The sequence below is a fragment of the Molothrus ater genome, chromosome 1 (assembly GCF_012460135.2).
Source record: "Molothrus ater isolate BHLD 08-10-18 breed brown headed cowbird chromosome 1, BPBGC_Mater_1.1, whole genome shotgun sequence".
Lineage (NCBI taxonomy): Eukaryota > Metazoa > Chordata > Aves > Passeriformes > Icteridae > Molothrus > Molothrus ater.
Window position 1 is genome coordinate 29526246 of NC_050478.2, and position 23292 is coordinate 29549537.

Sequence of the window (23292 nt, forward strand, 5' to 3'; positions counted from 1 at the left end):
TTATCCCACTTCTTATGAAATAAGGGCCAAGCCATTTTTCTTTGGTAAGAAAAAATTACAGGATTGGAGTAATTATTAAAAGGTCCAAGCAATTCTCTAGATATTTTTATATCCTTGAACATTCACAGAATAATTCACATCACTCAAAGCCCAGAAGAGAGTAATAATAATGTACAGAAAACATGGTTTCAAGAAAAATGACAATAATGCATTTGAAGTAAAGGTTTCAGTGCAGAGCCTGGATGCAACCTACTTTAACTTACTGGAATAAGAGACATCCAGGCCTTCTGGATGTGGTCAGTTCATTTGTGAATACTTGAGAAACTGAAGCTAATACCCCTGTGACCAGTCAGAGACTGTCCTGCACGGGACAGGGGTAAACAGGATGATTACTGCCTGGCTTCTGTTACAGGTGCTCATTTCTGTTCTCTCACAGACAAAACTAAGTCTCACATCTGCTAAACTGACATTTTTTACTGTTTTCTACTGTAATTTAATAACTTATTCTGGTTTTCATTTTTTATGACAATACATTTTGGTTCTGCTTGTTATAATTCAGGCCACTTGACAACAGCAGAGTTGAGAGGAGTCTGTCTCCTTGAGCATTAAACCCAAAAGATTGACCCCAGCTCCAGGTAATGAGTAACTGAATCCAGGCTGGGGAGTACATCTTCATTCAGATCACCAACCTTCAGATCAGCTCATAAAATTATGCCTTAAAGTGCCTCCACCAGGGATTAGTAGAGGTCAGCATCTGCATATTAGTTGATATAAATCAGTGAAGGGATGATGAATTCCCTTTTCAAGGATGAGTATATTTTGCATATTCCTCCAAGGACCCAGCATGTAATGCTATGTCTGCTGGTGACCCATTGTATGGGAAACACGGCATTTTGGGAAAGTTGGGCTGAAATTACTCCAGCTCCCTTTGCATGCACTGTCTTGAGTGTAGAAGGAAGAAAGTAACCGTGGTAATCGTGGGAGGAAATATACTACTGACAAACATATAGCCTTCCCATAAAGAGAAAATGGTAACAATGTTAAAAAGGGGGGAAAAAAAGTCTTTTTTGTTCAATACTTTTGCTCATTACTTTAAATAAACTGCATCTGATTTACTTACAGAATATAAAATTTTTTGGTATGTCAAAGATTATTCTCAAACGCTAGAAATCATTTATAGTCAAGTTTATGATTGAAAATATTTACTATATATTTCATTATATCCTCCATTATGAAGTATTGAAGTTCACTTTTGATCTGATCCAAAGTACACTAATGTCAATGTGAGTTTTTTCATACAGCTCAATAGATTCTAAATGAAGACCTTAATGCTCATGTGCTAATAATATGAGACAGGTACTTCACTTGTTATTTCCTCTAGAGATCAAATTTAGATATTGGAATTCTGAACTTCCTTTGGAGCTGAAGGTCAGTTATAGAGGGTATAATTGTTACTGATATGTGATCCATTGATATTTTAGTAATGGAAAGGAAGTGAAGCAAACTTTGTGTGAAGTAATTCAGAGCATCAGTTTATCTTGGTTCATGGAAAAAAATGCTTTTTAAACACACAACTCATTTAAATCTTTCAGGTCTTGCATATAACATGAATGAAAACAAAAACCCTGAGAAACATAAAGGAGGGAGGACAAAGAAAGAAGATAGAAAATGAAAGAAGTAGAATAGAACAGTGCAGAATAGAATTGAATAGAATAGGTCAAGAGTGACAGAGAGTGACTGAATGACTGAAAGAAAAATGAAGAAAAATTGAAATAAAAATAGAAAGAAAAAATCCAGCTGAAATTAACTTTAAAAATTTTTGAAATATCCCCCAGTGAAAGAACTAGTAGTGACATTCACAACTTTTGCAAAAAATTATATCCTTTAAGAAAGTTTAATGATCTACTGTGACAAACTTAATAAGATTTACAGAGCTTTTAATGCTATTTTTCAAGGCTAAGTTAGCTCCAGCAGGGTCTGAGCGTGCTCACCACCTCCCAGAATCAAGTCCTGATTGCCTACTGTTTATTGAAATGCACTCTCTCGTCTCCACCCTTTGACTAGCACAACTTGACTATATGGAGCAAGCATGTGTATGCACAGAAAACAAAGGAAGTGGCGGGAAATGAGCTGTATTAAAGATGATGGTAGCATTAACAGCTGTTTCTAAATCAGCGCTTATGAGGCAGTCTATTGAGCACATCTGCTTACTGGCACGAAAGCCCTGTTTCTTTTCCCTTAGTCAACAAGTTGTTTAGCATCTGCATCTCCACATCTGATGATTAGACTGTTACTTTAGATACGAATAAATTATTTCTCATCACATATCTCCTGATCTACAAGATAAATGTTTTGCTGTGACCAATTTATTTTAAGGTCCTCTCTGTAGGAATCATAGGAGGGGAGTCAAAACAATGAGGTTGACATTGTTAGTGTCTACATTGCCAAAATAATTATTACATACTTATGATATATAGGTCCTTAGTAGTCTTAAGGACCACATGATGGGCTGAGTTGGATGTGTATCTTTAATATAACTTCCTTATGTGGACATGAACAACTCCTTTTGATTCAAAATGTAAATATTTTCTGAACTTCTGATTTAATGCTCCTTCTTCAGCAGACCCTTTCAGTCATGTAAAGTTTAAGAATAATTGAATGAAAAAGTAATGACTGAATTCAAACTATCTTAGTTCTACTATCAGCTCCCTTTCTTCTTTTAAGAAAAAATACTTTTTCTTTATAAAACCTTTTTTCTGGAAATGAAAAATTCTTTCCTAAAATCCAGTTTTCTATTCCAGGTTTTAGTGGCATGAGTCCCAAACAAGATTAAAATTTGAGGCCTGATATCTAGAGAGCCTTAAAAATTAGAAACAAGAGTGCTGTGCCAGTTGTAGCTATTCTTTTGCTTTAAGGGATCCATATTTCTAAGCAAGAGTCTTTGCAGTCAGTATCCTAATTCCATGTTTTAATATACCTAAAAGATATGTCATGAAGACCCAAGCATCAAGCCTTTAAAGCATTCTTCCTCAGTCAGCCACTGTCCATTTACTTTTGCTTTTATTATTTTTAAATCTTTCAATTTACTTTCCTCTGATACAGACAAACATATGAATAACAAAAAATAACCCTGAGTTTTTGAAATTAGAAAAAAAAATTAGGTTTACTTCTAAACTTTCTTTGGCCTTGAAAACATTCCTGTTATTTTTAGATAGTACATTTATGATGCCAAGTCTTAAGGAAAGTCAAACTCCTGAAATTTACAGAAATCCCTGGTGTTATACAGATGAAACTTGCCTTTTTTGCATGCATACAGATAATATTTTCCTGATAGTTTATTCAGAAACTTACAGGAGTAAATAGAAGTGTACAGCCTATGAATAAATGTAAGTGCTCATAGAATATAACTTGAAGGAATTCCATTTTCTATTTCAAAGACATTCCCATAAAAATATCAAATATATTTTAGAGATTAAAATTAATTTAAATAAATCTTAGTATTAAATGTCTTCTTAGTTATTATAAAATATTTCCAAAATCCATCACTTGAAGAAAATGGACTTATCTTTGGAAATTAAGGAGTGGTACCAGAACCTTATGATTAAGATTACTTAAGTCACCTGCTCACTTACTTAAAATGATCTGCTTCGTGTTACATTACAGAACTTTACACTGAATGTGTACAAGTACTTTGCAGCAGCTGTTGAGAAAAAGGGGAGGTTTTGGCAGGTGCACAAAGGACAGCTGGAGCTTTTGGCACCCAGGAAGGTGTAGGAGTGAGTTCTGGTTTATCGTTACATAAAAGTCAGTTGAGATTTTGGTACTGCTTAGGTGATACATTCTCCTTTCTACCTCCCACGTTTAAACAGGGATGGAATAGACATTATATTTCAGAGGACAGCAGTGATAGCAGTACTTCATTCCAGTTTCAAAGTCTTTGGGAGCACTCAGTTTACCTGCCTCTACTCCATCCAAAGAACAGTTGCCTTCTCCACCAATGGTCTTCAAAATTGCTTTCATGATCAAACAGCTAATCCTCCTGAATCAAAACCTCTCTAAAGTAGATTTTGCAGTTAACATATCTTAAGCAGAAAGACAAATACTATTTCAGGTTCCTTCCTCCTAGTGACTTGTTTTACATAATCTAAGGACGTATTTTTTTGTAAAATTAGTCCTTCCTTTTTTTGGTTAAAGGCAAAGAAAGGCAATCTGTGGGGCTGCTGTTTAATCTCCCTCTACCTTATTCTCCTGCAATACATCTTTTTAGAGCCTACTTTCATCCATTCCTTTACTATGTATAGTACCTAAAGGGGGCTTACAAGGATGGAGAGAGACTTTGATAAGGGCATATAGTGATAGGACAAGGTGGAATGGTTTTAAGATGAAAGAGAGTAGGTTTAGATTAGATATTAGGAAGAAGTTCTCTACTGTGAGGCTGAGGTTGCCCAAAGAGGTTGTGAACTTTCCATCCCTGCAAGTGTTTAAGATTGGAATGGATGAGGATCTGAGCAACTTTGTCTAGTGAAATGTTCCCTGCCCATGGGCAGTTGGAACTAAATGATCTTTAAGGGACTCTAACCCAAAAAATTCCATGATTCTATGATCATGTGATTCCAAATCTACAAAATAAACAAATGGTGGAAAACTAATTTGTGGGAAAGAAGACCTTTAGCTAAATTTGCCTCTTCTTTGTGTAGACATTTGCCTCCATGAATTACTCACATGTAAAGTATTTTACTTCATGATAAAAAATTGGAATGTTCATCACTTTGCACCCATTTTGCACAGATCAACATTTCTCAATGGCCTGCAGAAAAAATATCTCCTTTATTCTACATGTTCATTTTTGACTCTCCAAAATAATTTGTTCTCCACTGATTTCTTCTATTTCTTAAAGTGACTAGAAATGACAAATTTAAAAGCTCCTTTCTCCCTAAAGAGGTGACAGAAGAAACCACATCTTTCTCAACTTGAGTCTAAGAAGGAGCAGGGGTAGGTAATAGCCATGCCTCACATACTTTGTAAAAGCAGCTGTATGAGCTGCTAATATTCCTGTCTATATCACATATGCTTCTTGGCACAGGCAGAGGTTTCTCCCCACCCAGAACCTCATGGGGTTTCTCTGCAGGTGTAGGGTCCATGCACAACTAACAGCTTGAAGTTCTTGGATCTTTGCATATGAATTGCTCGTTTGAATTCAATCAATACTGCTAATTAAATATGTTGATTGAATTTTTGCCATGTAATTTTTAAAAATAATTATTGCACCAATTGAAATTATGCACTAGTTATAACTAAGTTTTCTAAGCTGAATTCTTTCCTGAGAAAGAACAGAGCAGCACAGTAACTCTTACTGCGGGTATTTATATCACTCAAGACAAATATCAAAGTTTTATTTTATTAAGAGTGTTACTTTAAATAAACAAAAAATCTAAAGGATTTCAAGCCACACAGACTCATTATTATAGTGTGGATTGCGTGCGCTTAACACATGGAAGTGTGGAGTGAGCAGCTGCCTTTCAAAAATGTGACAGCATGACAGACTGATATGGTGAAGCCTGTCCTATCAATACAGTTTGATTTTGTTGATTTTTGTTTGAAAATATTTACCACCTAACTTCAGAAAACTGGCTTCCTAAAGTAGAAAATCAGTTATGCCATTTAATGCATGAAGAGACATTTACACTTCCAGAGGCTGTGCAGAACCAACACATGATGGAGGAATATTGAACTCCTGTTTTCTTGCCTGGGTGACCAAGTGAAGCTACTCTTACCTTACCAGTGAAGTCTAAGAAATGCAGTGATTAGCCTCCCTTTACCTTTGTAATGCTGAGAAGTATTTTAATCAAGTCACTTACAATGAAGTTTTGAGGTAACCAGGTCTGGAGAAAAATTTTCTAATGGCAAGCTTCATGTAGTATTTGCACAGTCTTAACAATGCAGTGCTACAGTGTGGGTTATGGTAGTATACCAAAGTATAATTTAAATAATAGGGCTGCTTGTTTCCATTTCTGGCAGGAAAAAGGCATCACAAAGTTTCTTTCTTTGTGACTCATTCCATGTTGGTACCACATGCATGGAAGTCAAATGCTTGATACAAAAGTATTCTTCACTTGGACAAAATTTTGTCCCTTGCCTATGCAAAGTCAATGGTTTTAGGCTTTTTATAAAGATTGGTAGCTTCTAGGCAGATATTGGAAATTAAAGTTGAGAAGAAATAAAGCTGTCGTTGCCATCAGCAGAATTTAATCTGACTAGGTGGGATTTTCCGTTTGTGTTGGCAAACTGAAGCATTACATATTTGGACTGTTTATTCCGGTAACCTTAGCTAGCCTGAAGAACTGCAACATTACTCTTTTGATTAGCTCCATGCAAAAAGATCTTGCGAGATGGAAAGATCTCCTACTCTTTCTATATTTGGCAGGATCAACTCCGTAAAAATGTCCATTTTGCCACTCCTCTGATACCCCGCTGCAGCTGCTTCCTCCCCTCATCCCACGGTGAGATATTAAAAAGTCTGCATGGAACAATCTCCAAGTTTATCTGGAGGTACAAAAAAGCCAAGAATGCGTTTGTCAAGGTTACAAATATCTAGGGAACTCAGATAGTTTTTAGTCTAACTAGCTCTTCAAAATATAATAGAGGCCTGCCAGCTGAAAATTATTAACTGCTGCCTGATCTGGGATTGTGAGTGCACTCTACAGGAGAGGGAGCAAGCATTATATGTACCTATATTTCTGGAGTTCTTACAATACCATAATAGAGCCATCCTACCACCAGATGTGCTTATAATGCTCTCAAAGTGCACTCTTTATATCTAGGCAATTGAGGCACTTATTTAATGTCATCCTCCTGTCTTGTAACTCAGGTTTCCTTTTTAGGTAGTGATAGGATTACTTCCTTCTCCTGAGCCATATGTTGTTAGGGGTTTTTTTTCTTTTTTTTTTTTTTTTGTGAAATAGCCTTCCATGAGTCATTTATGTTTGAATTGATCTTGTAAGTTATTTCAAAAGTCAAATGAAGCCTTACTTTGATGACTGAAGAAAACTTTAATACCCTTATATAGCTTTTTAAATATGGTTAGACATATGTTTTTTCTACAGCTTGTTTAAGTGCCAGAAAGGTAATTATGAAGTGTTAGTTGGTCAGTGCCTCTATTAATCTGTGGCGTATGGTAGAAATTATCACTTTAGTCAAGAGGAAGATAGAGATTTTTTAAGTTAATAGGCTACATGATTTATCTCATATCTTAGGGAATAACTGAAAGTTGTAGATGACCCAACAATACTTTCTCCAGATAATTTTGTTGTTCTTCTTTATCTGAATAATGCACTTGTCTTTTTTTTAAATCCTAACTAAAAAATAATGCTAAACAAATAATTCTATCAGAGGTTAGGTCTGCTCTCAAACCTATTTTCCAAGCAGATACATTATTTCACCCAATAGCCAATGCTACTATTTTCCCATTGTACTATCTCAAGGAAGTTTCAATTCTCTGTATGCAAATTCAGTGCTTCATGAGAGATCAAGACATCTCCCAATACCAAGGGGTCTACAGCATGAGATCAAGGCTATCACTTGTGTGTTCACTTATTTCAAACAAAGGAACTACTAACTGCTACTACTTTCAAACAAAGGAACTATCCACTATTGCACTCTCTGCAATGCAGCTTTGGGGAAAAATAGTAAAGAAAAATGGTTCTGCAAAAAGCAATTTTCTAAAAATACTACCTCATGGGAAACAGGGGGGGTATGGCAGATAATTCCATCAATACATTTTACATAATTTTTTTTGCACCTGTTTAAGGTAGGTATCAAATATGATCTCCTCTGTAGGCAGAGCTAGCTTAAAAAAAGTAATAATGCTAGTAAGGATTAAAATAAGTGCTGTGATCTTGCTCAAGGGTAATGATTCGTTTTGGTAATGATGGAAAGACAGGTTCTGAGGAGACTTCCCTCTCTTAACTGGAGAGAAAAGAAGTATTAATGTCACACCATGCTCACCCTGAAGTACATTTAAAGACACTGGAGGAATACTGATATAAAGCAAGTATGCAAGAAGAGACAAGTCTTAAGATTTATGGCATTCAGCTTCTGAAGTCTGCCATATACCACAGAAACCCATACCTAGATCCATGCTATTTACACCATTTTTCTATCAAAACAATAGGTTTGGTTTAAAAGAGACATTTTTACTTTATAACAATACTTGGCTATAACATACATAATCAGTACGATTCAGACACAGAAAAATATGTCCAGAATTTCCCCTCAGTGTTCATTTTTGGATTAACAATACAGTTTTTATGGGGTTTTTTTGTTTCTTCTTCTCCTTTTCTCAGACCATTTTACTGTGGGAAGATTCTATCAAACTAAAAATCTTAATGCTTTCCTTTTCTAAGGTGGTGTTAAACAGGAAGGCAGGAAGGAAGGAAGGAGGGAAGGGAGTTATCTCTAGGAGCTCAGCTGTCACTCTATGATAATCTGGGGAAGCAGAGAAGGATTAGATTACACAATTAAAAAGACTAATGACAATGCTATAGAAATTACCACAATAATCCACAGAATGCTTAAAACTGATGCTTTGTGACAGCTGGAGAACAGAAACTACTGCCATGACTTAAATAAATTCTCTGTACTTATGTAGCTGGACTGTGTTTTCTCCTCCAGAAACAATATTCAATATTCATCTCTTTTCAGTATGCTAAATGCTTTTAGATTAACTATTCCCTTCAGGATAATGAACTGTCTCTTCATTTAGTTGTACTACTCAACATGATCTTTGAAAAAAAGAATATAGAATTTATTAGAGGCAACACTTAATTCTAGGTCAAAGTCACCATTATTAAATGTAGAGATATCTCCAGCTGACTGATTCCTGTCAAATTTGCCATCAGATATTTTATTAAATATATTTATCACTGTTCAATTTCATGCCGACTCTACCTTCGTCACCAAGACAAGAATTCATTCATTCTCCCCTTAGCTGTCAAAATCAGGTGTGAGTCTAAATAGCATAGAAAGTAGAAATGAAAAAATGCAAAATTTTATCCATTATTTGATACAAAATAATGTGCTTCAAAAACGTAACTACCGTACTTAAGTAACTGAAAATTATCCCAGGGAAACCTGGTACTGTGGTCAAACCAAACAAGAAATTGCTGTGTTTTTCTTGAAAAGTTCAAAGGCACAGCCATTCTCTAGAAGCTTTCAAAGCAAAAAGCTGTTGGATTTTGTGAGTAAAAATGTGTTCATTTTTTAAAATTATTTATTATTTCATTTTTTTTGCTGGATTTGATATATGTGCCTATGGCAAGTGTAAATGAAACTCAAGAAAATTGCAAATCTTCTTATATGTACACTTCACAAATCATTATGCTATTTTGATACCTACTTTTGACTATATCATCATCTTACTGATTGCATCTAAAGCAATCCCTCAATCTCATATTGATTCCTGAAAAAAGAATGACTGTCTATCAGTGGGAAAAAAGCTTTCCATTTTAATATTAAAACTGTAGGAAATATTTAATGAGATGTTGTGTACTTGAGGCCAGTATTCTAAACTTCTTTACTAAAACACATTTTCAAAATGTGTATATTGATGTAATTATTATTTGAAATGTGACTTCACTACCTATTTAGTGTATAGAGATGAGATCCTGAAACACTTTAATACATGTGTAACATGGATATTTCCATTAGAAATCAATGTGACAACATGCATGATGAAACTTAAGCACATGCAGAAGTGTTTCCTGGACCAGGGTTTGGTGAGCAGGAAACCAATAACAGTGATAAGAAATTCCATCATCTCCTCTGCTTTCACAGAGCAGGGTAAGATAAAGGGGTTTAAAATGCCTGTGTCCCAGTTTTGCTGGCGTTCCCATTTTTGCTGCCATCTGGAAACAGGATGTTCAGAAACTCTGCATTAATGGCAACTGCACATACTTAATAGGCTGAACCAAGTTGCTCATATTTGTTGCATGCAGGCAAACCAACTCCTTGTGCATACAGTGTTTGTTCAATGACATCAGTGTGGATAGATTAGAAAAGACATGCACCCATCTAACAGATCTATCACTCATGCTTTTATCTTCCATCTCTGCCTAATAGATTAAATTAATCTGTAAGTGGTACATATAAAAGTATAAATTATTTTCATAGCAGAGAGATAATCAATGTATATAATTTTGCTAAACACGTTCCATCTGATGTATCAACATAAATATTAGTATTATAAACAGGAGCTTTACTGTGAGGAGCTACTCATCACTGGTACACATTGGGCAGGCATTTAAAGTCCATTATTTTTTCATCAGTACCTGTCTTTCAGTGAGGTCAAGATTTACTGCTATCTCATATCTTCTCAGCCTGGTCAAATAGTTATGATGAGCAAATTCTGCTTCTAGCTCTCTGATTTGCTCCTTGGTGAAAGCTGTCCTTTCCTTCCTGGGTTTACTGTTGACCTCTGTCTTGTAGTTTCCTTCTTGAGAATCTGAAAAAAAAAGGCAAAAATTGATGTAATGTAATGCCAAGTGTACAGGCTAAATAGAAAACAAGCCGAAAAACAACAAGCTAAAGTTACATTTTTCAAACTTTCTTCTCTCTGAAACACACCCTTGCTTTCATTCCTATGGATCCTTCGCTGTAAATCAGGAAAGCAGAAGTAATTCTGGCAGACTTGAGCTGCTGCTTCCATTGACACACATCAAACTTTAGTTTAAAACCTTGCAGCGTTTCATTTTCTAACAATTCTCTGAAGAATTTCTGCAAAGCTTCAATTCCTTCCCACTGCTGGCAAGTCTCAGTGCATCCAACCAGTACAGGATGTGTATCATTTGATTACTGTATAATGAGTAATACCTCAAGAATCTCTCTCCCCTATCTTTTCACTAGTACCTTAAGCCAAAGCTGTTTTACAGCAGACACTTTAAGGTTTAGTGTGGTTACACTTTCAGGGAAAGCAACAGACAAAGCATAGGAAACTGAACACATGTCAAAAGAAAGTTGGTCCTATCCCATGTTCCATGGGATCTCCTCCTCATGCTATAGTGCAGGTAGGAGCCTTTGGCACAGCTGGTATCAGTATAGGAAATTTGCTACCACTGATCCTCATTACCTAAGGGATACTTTGGCCACAATAAGAGGAGCTTTGCTGAAAGTTTCATTATCACCCTCATAATTCCTTTTACTCTCAGAAACAGGTATATTTGGTCCTGACCCAAACTACTGAACTCAGTAACTCAGTGACAGTCATTCTATTGCAGTCAGTGAAGTCAGCTTAAATAAATGAATGTTCAAACCATAAGGAAAAAAAAAAGAGAGAGTGGAAAGAAAAAAAAAGGAAAGAAGAAGAAAAAAAAAAAAGACCAGACATTTGTAAGTTTGAGTATGATACAACACCTATAAATCCAAAATTAGCAGGAGATCAGTACAAGTATCATTAGTCAAATTCTGGCCTCACAAACCATCTTAAAATGTCACAGATTAATTCACACTTCAGCTGCTGATTTAAATAGAAACGTGCATCAACATCCAAATGAACTGGCTCACAAAAAAATCCCTCCCTGGGACTCTGTGTCAGATGAATCATCAGCATGCCTGAGCCTGTCCAACTGGCCAATGAGTCTGGTTTCAAATCTACATTTTATAAAGGTATAAGAATATTTTCACTTTTTGTCAGTGACTCTGTTACTTGGAAGGGAACTTTGGGGTTTTTGCATTGTTTTTTTGTTTCCTTTTTTTTTTTTATGAGAACTGTTGATTCTTGACTCAGTGCTATAGTCAATAATTTAAAATATTTTAAAGCTAATGGCTGCATGGTGCCAAACCTCTGCTTTTGCTGACATGACACACAGAACTTCGCTTCAAATGTGAAACGTAGTTCTGGCTGTATGACTGAGAGTATCCACCAAAGTTGTTGAGTGTATCTGGGAGTTGTTCAGCCACAAGTACAGCAGGGATTTTAGGACATTAGATAGCAGGCCCATTGACAATAGTGTGGGGTCAAGGTCTATTTCCAAACTAGACATAGAAAACTTGATATTTCAAAACCACTTTACAACTAGAAATTAACATTTCTTCCGTTATACTAATAGGCAAAGTAGAGTCACTGTAACTTCTCTCCATGTTTTTCTGTTTCAGGAACATGCACATTGGTTTTTCCTTTAAATTTCTCTGTCTGCCATCCCATTATAAGGTCCAAACACTAGTAGATCACCTGAATTTAAATACTTAAACCCCTAAATCCCCATTCCATTGAATCACTGAAGAGACACACCTAAATCATTATTCTTACCATTTTGGCTAAGCATTCTTACACTGCCAGATGTGTTTCATACAGGTTTGAAAGCAGATGGGTGTGCATAGTCATTATGTGCTGCATGACGCAGAAATTAATTTTATGCAAATAATTTCTAAAGTCCTCTTATAACTGTCGTGGTCATCCTGTGCCTGTGTGAGGCCATGAGCCAAGAAGTCTTCCCATGTCAGTACTTGCTGTAAGAAAGATCCATGGCTCACTGCTTTCCAGACTAGAGGCTGTGTCCTTAAATAAAAGTAATGTACCTACATATGACACTGATACCATATGAAAGATAAAATACTGGAAATGAAGACATAAGTCTGGATACACAACAGAAAGAGGGGTCAAGGCTATAAAACCTTGGTAGCTACTTCTATTGTGAATATTTGAAGGGAAAAACTTAAGGAGTACTCATCCAAATGTCTCCCAGGAAGACTGCTGATCTCTGTAAGTGACTGAGACTTGTAACATGAGCAATTTTGGCAAGCAGATGGCTCCTTGAGGAAAACAGCTTTGCTGCACAGCAGAAAATAGTTTTTTGTAACATTCAGAGCCAATGGTTCTTGGGATACTGAAAAGGGAAGGGGAAGAATACTGGGATAAGGAAAGGGGAATATAACCGCATTAGTAGCATATGTCCATCATCTTTGCCAATAGAGAGGATTCAGACCTGCTATCAGTGTTAGCCCATACAGATCCTGTGGAAGTATGAGCATTTTTGGGCTATTGGTTACTTAGACATTTCTTCCATTGCTGGATACTACCTTTAATTCAATGCTGGATTCTAAATGCCTGACAGCCATAGTTTTGTCAGCAGTAAGATTCCACCAGCAGACTGACACAAGGGAAAAGTTGCAGGGTTTTATTTGTTTTTGAGAATATTATTGATTGGATTTGTAATAGTGTAAAAACCACGTGGTATATTCAAATACTACTGAAAGCAGAAATTGGAGAAGTACATAGAAATCTGGGACAGGTACAGAGAGCTGACTCCCTCTCAATACTGAGGTAACGCAACAGAGCAACTGGAATCCCAGGAAATCTGTTTCAACAAAAATACAGCCAGCAAGACTATGGTATTTTGCTTAATGCATTTGAGATATTGAAAATATATCTTAAAAGAGACTTAAATGGATACTAGTTAGGTAATCATGAGTCTCTTGCTGTCACCCTGCTTGCTGCAGTGTTGCTGTGGTTCATGTGCAGGTTGCCTTTTGTGTCCTGTTGATGTTGTACTGCTTGGAATTTTAGTTTTAAAATTTGGGGTTGTTTTAATTTCCAAGGAGAAAGAATCTAAGTTTACTAATTGGTTGTTGTTTTTTTAACAGTCTCTATAAAGCCAAGATTGGGAACTCCCATCTCTTTCTGACCTTCAGGACTCTGTTCATATCACCTGACTAGCTTCTCTTTGGTGGAAAATGGGTGGGAGACTTGGAAGAGATTCTTGGCAGAACTCACGTCAGCCTACATCTGTTTTGCAGCTGTTGCAACTAAGGCAAGAAAAAGGTCCCAAGAACCTTAGTTTTCTTCTACTGGCTACATCTTATGCCAAGTGGTAGGTGTAGAGGCAGAGAACAAAGCCTAGGGGGAACTCAGTTAGACTACTTGCCTCTCAAAAGGCACACATAAAATACATACAGATGGTACTAACCACTTGATGAAAAATACAGTAATCTATATTGTCTGTCTTCTGCCTTCTGCCAGACAAATTCTGGCACACTTTCAGAAGGTGTAGCCTACACACAGGTATTTGTACCTTATCAGTCTCTCTTTTGGAAACCTTTGTTCTTTAGATGTGAAGTAATGTAGGCAGTTAAACACTGCTTTGAGGGATGCAGGTCATGCCTTTTCTTAGAACTGTTTTTATCACTTTTCAAAAACTCCAGGCAGCATCTTTAATATCTCCTGTTAGACAAAAATACTTGTTGGTAACTGATGTAAGAAAGTACTGTTTGGAAAGACATTCAGAGTTAAAAATGGCTGTTCCACAAATCTTTGAAGACTAAAATTTTTGCCAAGTTTAATAACAGCTCAAGATTTATTTTTAAAAAAATCATTCCTAAGCACATTATTCCCCACCCTCAAAAGTTACTTCTGCTTTACTTTAAGGAATGGTTTGTTCTTAATCCCAACATTTGTATTATCCCATCAGAGTTCCTATTTCCTTCTTTCTACACAAAGTACTGAAGCATGCCAAGCAAACACAGGATCAAATTCCTATACAGTGATAATTTTGATGTTTTTACTTCTGATACCTGCCTAAGGAAAAGAAAGACTGATCACAGAACATTGAAAGAGACTGGTGGGGATATCTATGGTACGAAGATCTGCTAGTAACCAGGTAGGGTCAGAATCAAAGGTAAAATGTGCAAGAAACACCTATTTTTTTCTTGGATTGGTTCAACAGCTGACATACCTTCATTTCTCAGACAGAAATGAACATTCACTTAATACCAGGAATGTAAATCCCCAGACAAAAATTTTCAAAAATTAATCAGATTGCTAGTGTTCTATTAGTAGTTATAGAAGGTTTTCAGATCCTGATATCCACACTGAGAGTGAATAGTGACAATAACCACTAATGATTTTTGACAAAAAGGCCATAAGAATTTCACCTTTATTGCTCAATATTCAGGCTTTAGACGTTCACCTAAAGTCTAAAGGTGCAACAGTTACCCTTGAAAAGCCCCCAGCACTAGCAAACAATTTCTAAATTGATTTCACTATTAATTTATAGTGAAGTTGGATAAATTATATGTCCTTAATTGTGTATCTTCCTATAAATGATAATCAAGAAAACAACTACTACATAGGCATCTACTTTGAAATGAAGCTATCTATGCAAAGTATTAAAAGCAAAAATCTTGCTACTTCTGAGTATTTCAATGTTTTATGAAACAATATTTCTTTCAAACATAAATCTTTGGCATTTGTTTAAATAACTGGTATGTAACAAAACCTTCTAGAAATCAAAAAACACAATAATGATATGTGATTCAATTCAAAATGCTTGCTTACTTTTCTTTTTTCTTTTGAGATATGAGCAATATTAACTAAGGAAAAAGTAGCAAAGAGATGGTGCAAAGGTCTCCATATGGTTCCTATTTTTTTGCCAGAAACTACGTGTGAGAGCAAGATTTACCCAGAAACAGTCACCTTCAGACATTTTTGACATTTAATACAGAATATTATTAAGTTTTTATATGACTTTTATTTTCTAAATTTTCAATTCAAAGTTGCTTAGAATTAACATGAAAATTTACCCTGTATCCAAAACACTGCTCTTTGCTTTGCAGGTTCATAAGTTAAACCCTTACTCCCTGCTTTTGTGTAAAACCTTTGTACAAAAGAAAAAATAAGTCTACATATCTATGGTTACTTTGATGCACCTTCTGTTATTTGCACCAAATGTTGCAGACTTTATTAATCTATTTTTGTTTCATAATTTTCCTTCTCTTCACAGTCATTTAAATAATGTTCTTAAAAGACTTTGCCTAGTGAAAAAGTATATTTCCAAATCACTGAACACCTTCAGTCTGAGTGCTTCTTTTGAGAATGTCATTAAAAGTATTTCTGGAGCTGCAATTCACTAAATATTGGAACAGACAACATCATCATTTCCATAATTCACAACTCTGCATGTGCAAGTGGGCAAAACTGCACAGTAGCAAAACTACGATGTCAAAACTACATGAATCCTTCTTTTCAGTCTAATGAAAGCAAACTTTTGTTTGCTTATTGAGTTAATGCTTTCTAACAGTCTGTGACAATTAACAATTTAAACCAGCCTCATATCTGCACCCAAAAAAAACACTGACCTGGCACAGCAAAACCTGTAGGTATTCTGAAACACACTATATACTGTCCTAAACCATTACCTACTGGCTGCTGCTGCCAACATTTTGTTATTATTGCCTTCTGAAAGTAAAAGTCTAGGAGTTATACTGCAGTATCGGAAACATTGATTCATAACACTGTAGCAGCTAATGCTGCAGGTTCTTGAAGACACCTCTGCTTAAAAGCATATTCTTTTACCTTCTAACTATGTAGCATGTACAGGTCACTGCTTCTTCAAACTGTGCAGATAGGGAGGACAACATATGTATTCTCTCATATGAGTGAGAATAGGAGTGATCTAGTGAGTAGATCATCATGTGAGAGACACTAATCTCTGTCTAAAGTCTGTGTATAATCACAGTTTATCATAGGAAAAGAGACACAAGCTTTCTCTGAAAATAACTTCTCAGACTGCATTTTAATATGACATTTTATTCACTGGGATTGACAATTCCCATTTGCAAGTACATTCTGCAAATACATCTCTTACATGCAGCAACAAATAACACATGCTGGGTTTTTTGCATTTTACCAAACAAGTTTTATAACTTGCTTTCATGCAGAGGAGCTTCATTAAGTGATGTCAGGACCATCTCTCCCATAATTAGGAGTGAATCCTCCAGAGTAAAAGCTAACCTATAAAATTAAACCAACAGATTTTCTGTACAGGAGCTTCTTAGAACAAAGATCAACGAGTGAAGAAAACACCTAGTTGGGATAGAAGTTTATATAACTTCTCTTTCCAACCAAGAGGAAGAGAACAAAAGTGAAGAGCAACCAAACCCAGGCCAAACACTGTGCATACCTCAGTCATCATCGTTCTCATCATTCTGATGAAAGTTCTTCCCTGGAGAGGGGCTGTATCAGAACTCCAAGGAGGCATTAAAAGCTTCTTTTGGCACTACATTATTGTATAAAAATGATACTTGGGAAAAATTTACTTGGGAAAATAGATCTTTGCCAAGATGGTATTTGAAAGATCTAAAGCACTACAAACTGTAGGGAAGTGGTTGCTTGAGAAGAGGAATGAGTGTAAGACACACAGAATTCACTTAGACAATCCCCTCTCAATAAGTCTTATTACTCTAAAATCATAGGTTGTCGTTTTTACTTTAGCTTTGCAAATCAGAGACCCTGGTCTTGCCAAAAATACTAAGCAGTGTCCTGGGACTCAGGTCAAACAGAAAGCCATATATAACTCACATCTTAAAAAAAAAAAAGAAACCTTTTTAAAGGAAAAATACTTAAATACTTAAGTGATAAAAAATGGACTATGGATCATTTAATCCTTTGACCAGTAAACTGTTTGAAAAAATGCTTTCTCTCAAGTTTGGGTAGATTTGCCTCTTTAGGCAAATAAGTTGAGGTTGCTCCACTTTCTATGACATAAAATGCTATACATCTAGCTTAAGATATTGCTAGCAAAAATTGAGATGTGGGTAAGGAATCCAAAAAAATTTTGCAGTGATTTGCTGCTAAGAAAGTCACCAGTAATATACCAAAATATACTAGTATGCTTCCTGCATGTGCTACCTAGAATTTAAACATCATGAAAATAGATATATTACTATTTTCTCTGAAAAGCCAGACTGCCACTGTTGGTGTATTAGAATCCAAATCACAGCGGGATGGAAACGTATGTCAAGTGATGCATTTTACAAACCTTTTTTCATATAGTAACTTCTTTATATAAATGGCCGTTAGTTTTACATGCTTTTACATTGGCATTAAAAGTCCCTTATATTTAAGCAGCAGTACATTCCAATGCAAAACTGGCCATGTTTGCTTACCAAATGGCAGCCAGTACTTGATAATAATTCTGTTGCTTGGAAAGTGCAGACCTTGTGGATACTATTCTTTGAATCATTGAGTAAAACATTTTTAATGTGGTTACTTAGTTACTCTATGGAAAACTGTCAATTATTTAATTTTCTGCTACCACTATACTAAATCTGCATTGTGAAATTCCAAGTAGACTTCTAATAAACAATTCTGTTTTACCTATAAGCAAATAGGCTTCAATTTTTTTTTACACATTATTTACATTATCCATAGTTTTCAGAAATCAAGGTGTAATTTGATTACAGGCTTCACCAAGTGTATAGCCTAGACCTCTTTCTTCCAAAGTTGGTAAGCTGGAGATAGGTGGTGCCATTGCCTCCACTCCTCCCTCACACACAAGACCTTACATTAGAAAAAATAAAATTTGGAATTTATAGTAATTCTTGTAGGTCTTGCAACAGGCCACATCATTGTGCCACAATGCGTACCTTCACTACAGCAAATGCCCTAGGCCAGTTTCTAAGGATAGGCCAAGTTCTTCCCCAAATTACAGTGAGCAAACTGGAGAAGCTCAAGAATTTCAATGGAATCTCTTCTCAACTACAAGGGTATCAGAGCTGGTTTTGCTCCTGTTGTAACTACCAGTTTACTTTGTGTAGCATCATTTGAAATCTTGAGTTGAATAAAGAGTATTTTCTTAGGCTCCTTCATTTATATTTTTTCAAAATATACAGGCAGAACTTATAGTCAAAATTATGCTGACTTCTAAATTTACTTTTAAAAAAAAAGTTTATTGCAATTGCATAACCTCCTGTCTGAACAAAACAATAAATACTTTGCACATAAGCCAAGGAATCTAGGATTTTAGTTTTCCATACTTAGCAATAAAAGTTGAAACTTTACAGCAGTTTAATACTGTTTCTTGAGGGCTCCATATTGCCTAACTCACTCCTCTTTTCAAAGATTCAGGATACAGTTACACAAAGGAAAATATTAATGGGTACCAACAATTCCACTTTAACTCTTTCTAAGAATTATTTTGCTGCTACAGGAAACAGGAAGCCATTTCACAGTGGTATTTTTAATGTAATTCTTCCACGTATGTTACACTAGCTAATTTTTTTTTTCTATTCATCACGAAACAGATTTATTTGGGACCCCTTAGTGATGTAGTGATAATTTTATATATGTTGAACATATGACAGAAAAAAAGCAATGTCTGGAGCAAATCTAACATCCAATACTTCTGTTTAATCCTATGTTAGTGTGCCCTTTCTCAATTTTTTTTTTTAATTCAGTCTGCTTGAAATGTTTTTACTCTTTCTAAAACCTGTCCTTTTTAAACACCCATAACTGGCCTCTAAAGTGTGTGTAGCACCTTGCAGAGCTGCAGGATCACAAATCACCTTCCATTTCACAGTCTTGATGAGTGTCACAACCCCCACACACAATTCCATGTGGTCATTCTCTGCCTTAGTGGCTGTCCCTAGTGGACATGGCTCAGCTAGTGTGGCATTACAGCTTTCAGCATGAGGCACAAATGTAATCTCTGTCTGGGCCTCTAAGAAATATAGATTTCTGTGCAAATGTATTTGCCTGCATATGTTTTAGTGACATGTTTTGTAAATCTTATTATCCCTCAGAAAGCATTAAAATGGAACCAACAGGCCCAGCTGCGCTCATAACCTACCTGAGCAGATATCCAGACTTTTTCAAAACAGAAAAACATACACACACACACACACACACACACACACACACACAGACACACACACAGACAGACACACATACACACACACACACTCCCTCATACCCAATAGGGTGGATTTTCTGGGTATCTTCTATTATTTCATTCACAGTTTACTTTACAGTACTGTGCTGAAGTATAACACTAACTGTAAAACTGGAAACACAGTGAAAAGTACTTTCCCACGTACAATTAAATGGAATTACCTGTCTTTCAGGGAAAGCCAAAATAAAAAGCATTGCAAAATAAAATTTTTCAGATGTTTTACCTATTTATACCATTGGCTTTCAGGCCAACCATGAAAGTTTCATTTTTCACTTAAAACTATTACTAATGACTGCTTTGGAAGTTCTGAATATCAGCTGGTTTTGACTTAGCCTAATAGTTCCCCTATTTAGCACCATGCCACATTTTCCTTTCTTTTTGTTTTCTCGAATGATTATTGTAAATGGCAGAATCCATTAAAAGCACCCAAAGGATTTGTCATGTTTGATGATAACACAATTTCATTTTCAACCTATAGTACAGGTTAGTTATAGTTAAGAATTGAAAAATGCTCACAATACTTAAACTGAAAACCCAAAATACTTCTCTAGATAGTATTTTGGGTGAAGGAAATAAATTTGTAAAAGAAATAAAATCTAGCTAATAATTCAGGTTTAAATTTTCTTCTAGATATATTTTACTAAATATTTTACAGTCTGGGAGGTCTTTTTGATGGCTAATTTTTCTTGATTGTTAAGAATCAACTTACATAGTTAAAGTCTGTGATTCATAAATGAAAGCTTTGGCAGAGTACAATTAAAAAAATCTGTCAACTTCCATGTGAGCAAAAAGATGTAGTATAATTTCTGGAGGCCTACCTGTATTTTAAGATTAGTGTACAAGAAAATACTATATATCCAGAAGGGGAAGTTATTTCAAGTATGGGTTCAAGTACAGCTTTTGAAATGGCAAAATTTTAATGCTGTACTGTTCCTTTTTTTATTATATAGTGAGACTATAGTTACAGTAACTGAAAATTATAAACCTTCTTTTAACTTTTAAAATGGGCTGCTACTTCCAAAGGAGTTAATATTCCCTATAAAGTCTTAATTCTTTATTTAGAAAATACAGTAAAAAGAGACTGATTGTGCAAATATACCAGTGTGTATATAAAGTTCTGGTCCCAAGTGAGCCCATTGAAAAAACATATGCTAAAAAAAAAAAAAAAAAGAAGAAAAGAAACCCCCACAACCCAAAAGCACCCAAGAATTAAACCCCATGCCCACAGTATTTTAGTCAAATTAAAAAGTAATTTTTTTCTCCAGCTTTATTCTATCTCCTTGTCAGTAATGCAAAGTCTTTCTGTGATCACTAAACTCATACAAAAGTAAAAACTTCTGAAACTTTTGTTTTCTCCAATCAGGGAGACCATTTGGCAAACAAATGTTAAATAATAGGGCCTGTCTCTTCCATCACTCACCTCCCACAGCTTGCTGCCTACAAGCTGGAAAATAAAGGCCTTCTTGGTAAAGTACTGTGCTAATGAAATATTCTGACAGTGCAAGTCAAAGCCTAGTAAATCCTATAGATTTTCTACAACCCTTTACAGTATATATTTTACTCTTCTTAAAAAAGCTAATTTTAAATACCTACCTCTACTGGAATAAGAAAACGTAGAAACATTCATAAATATTGAACATAAAAGTTGGATAGGCATAATGTTTTTTCTTCATTCTAGAAGTTATAACACCAAAAACAAATTAAGAGGTTATTTAATTGTACAATTAAAACATTTCAAATCAGTACCCACATTCTTTAATGTGATCAGTTGTCACCTCCAGTAACGATTGGCAGCTGGAGGTAACACATTGTCCCACTTTTTGGCTTTGATAAGTATTGAACTACACCTTTCTAGGAAATTAAAATTGGTGTTACATTTCTTTGCTCTTCTTCAAACCCCAGCCAGGGTTGGATCTCTGCAGTAAGAGTAGACATAATAATTGAGATTATCAGATCCCAGAAACAGGGGAAAAAAATGTCAATAAATTTATTAGATATCTAGTTGAAGGATGTAGGAGTACACACTAAAAAGCAGAGACTCAAAGCAACAATGAAATCCCAGTATGGGATTCCTGGTTGCTGGTAACCAGTAACTCCAGGACTGGGCTTCATGCAACAGTAATGCATTCTGCATTTGCCTGTACTAACAGGGTGAGGAGGGGTGGTAAATAAATCTGCCTCTAAACTTCAAAAAATATGTCCTGATCTCTGGTCTGGCAGCTTTGAAAGAGAGTATGTAGCAGCTTTCAAATTCAAGAGGAATCTATAGAAGTAGAATAAAGGTCTGAAGCTTTAAAAAAAAAAAGTGTTATAGCAGTTAGGCACAGCTCTGGGGTGTTACTCCTTTCAACATAAAACTTTATTTCATCTACTTTTAAACTACTCAGTCACAGAAATTCCACCCAACTGAATAAAATTATTAGATATTACTCTATTTTTATCAAGGGTATCTTATTTTAAAATTGCACAACTTTGAAAGACCATTTCCAATCTTTTTTTAGGCATTGATAACCACCCTGAATATGGGCCTCTTGCTTTTGCTGCTCAGGATCTGGAGGCGAAGGGGACGCCTACGGTCAAGGACAGTTTATTTCTCATTACCACCCCTGCAATGTACTGGCTGATAGTTTCTATTGATGCCAAACAAAACCTGAACCATCTGATCTCAACTGTCTGTTGCATGACAAAGTGTCCAAAGGCAGCTGTAAAGTGTTGAACTTCATTCCCTCTCTTACCCACTGTTCTGCTTGGAGCTCCTTAGCAGCACAGCACATTTAGGATTCATCTGCTTGCTGTTTGGCTATTTAAAGGGTTCAACTAGCATGACTTGCATCTCCCTTCCTTTCTGCATTCCCTAGTGACTCCAGTCAGTAGAACAAATGTCACTAAGGCTTGGAGTTATCATAGAGCTGAACTGAGCATGCCACAAAAATGTTTTTTGTTGAATAACTGCACTGGTTGTTTCACATTGTTGTGATGTTTTCCAGGGTATTTATAGGCCTCTAGGGCACTGAAAACATGGAGCAATGTCTGCTCTCACAGATATAAACACTGGTTTGAGTAAATAGTTAATTTTTGCTGGTGTTAGAGCATTTGGCAGATGTTCATAGTCATAAACAAGAATTCTCCATCTTTCAAAACAGAAGAAAAATTGGATATTGACTTTCTCTATCATCCAAAAATCCAGCCTTCTCCTTAAGCAAAATTGGATCCAGTTCAGTTCACAAATCTGAGTCAAAAATCAAAAGGAAAGGAAGTTAAAATGTTGATCTGTTATGGTTATAACTATGCTGAACTCATATGAAAAATCAAATACCATAACATGCTGATACATCTGATGTTTTTATGCTAGACTGCCTTGTTTCCATTAAACAGCAAAAAGGCAGCTACTGTTTAACTGATGAAAACTGATGGAAAATCCTCATTACTATATAAACAGTGGTATAAGCATAAAAAGTGTTTAGTTTATGCATCTGTGCATTTAGCTGAACATTAAGCTTTTTCTAAACACAATTTGGTGCCTTCCTACTCTCATATATTTTCACTTTCTTTTTGAGAGCAGGAAATCTGTGTC

General features: G+C 35.6%; 1 protein-coding gene across 1 annotated transcript in view; it reads right to left on the reverse strand.

The window, feature by feature from the left end:
* MEOX2 (mesenchyme homeobox 2) overlaps positions 1–23292 on the reverse strand; it is a 52047-nt gene that overhangs the window by 3269 nt on the left and 25486 nt on the right. The window contains exon 2 of the mRNA XM_036379089.1: positions 10326–10498. Coding sequence (XP_036234982.1) covers positions 10326–10498 — 173 coding nt within the window. The remainder of the gene's footprint in view (positions 1–10325; positions 10499–23292) is intronic.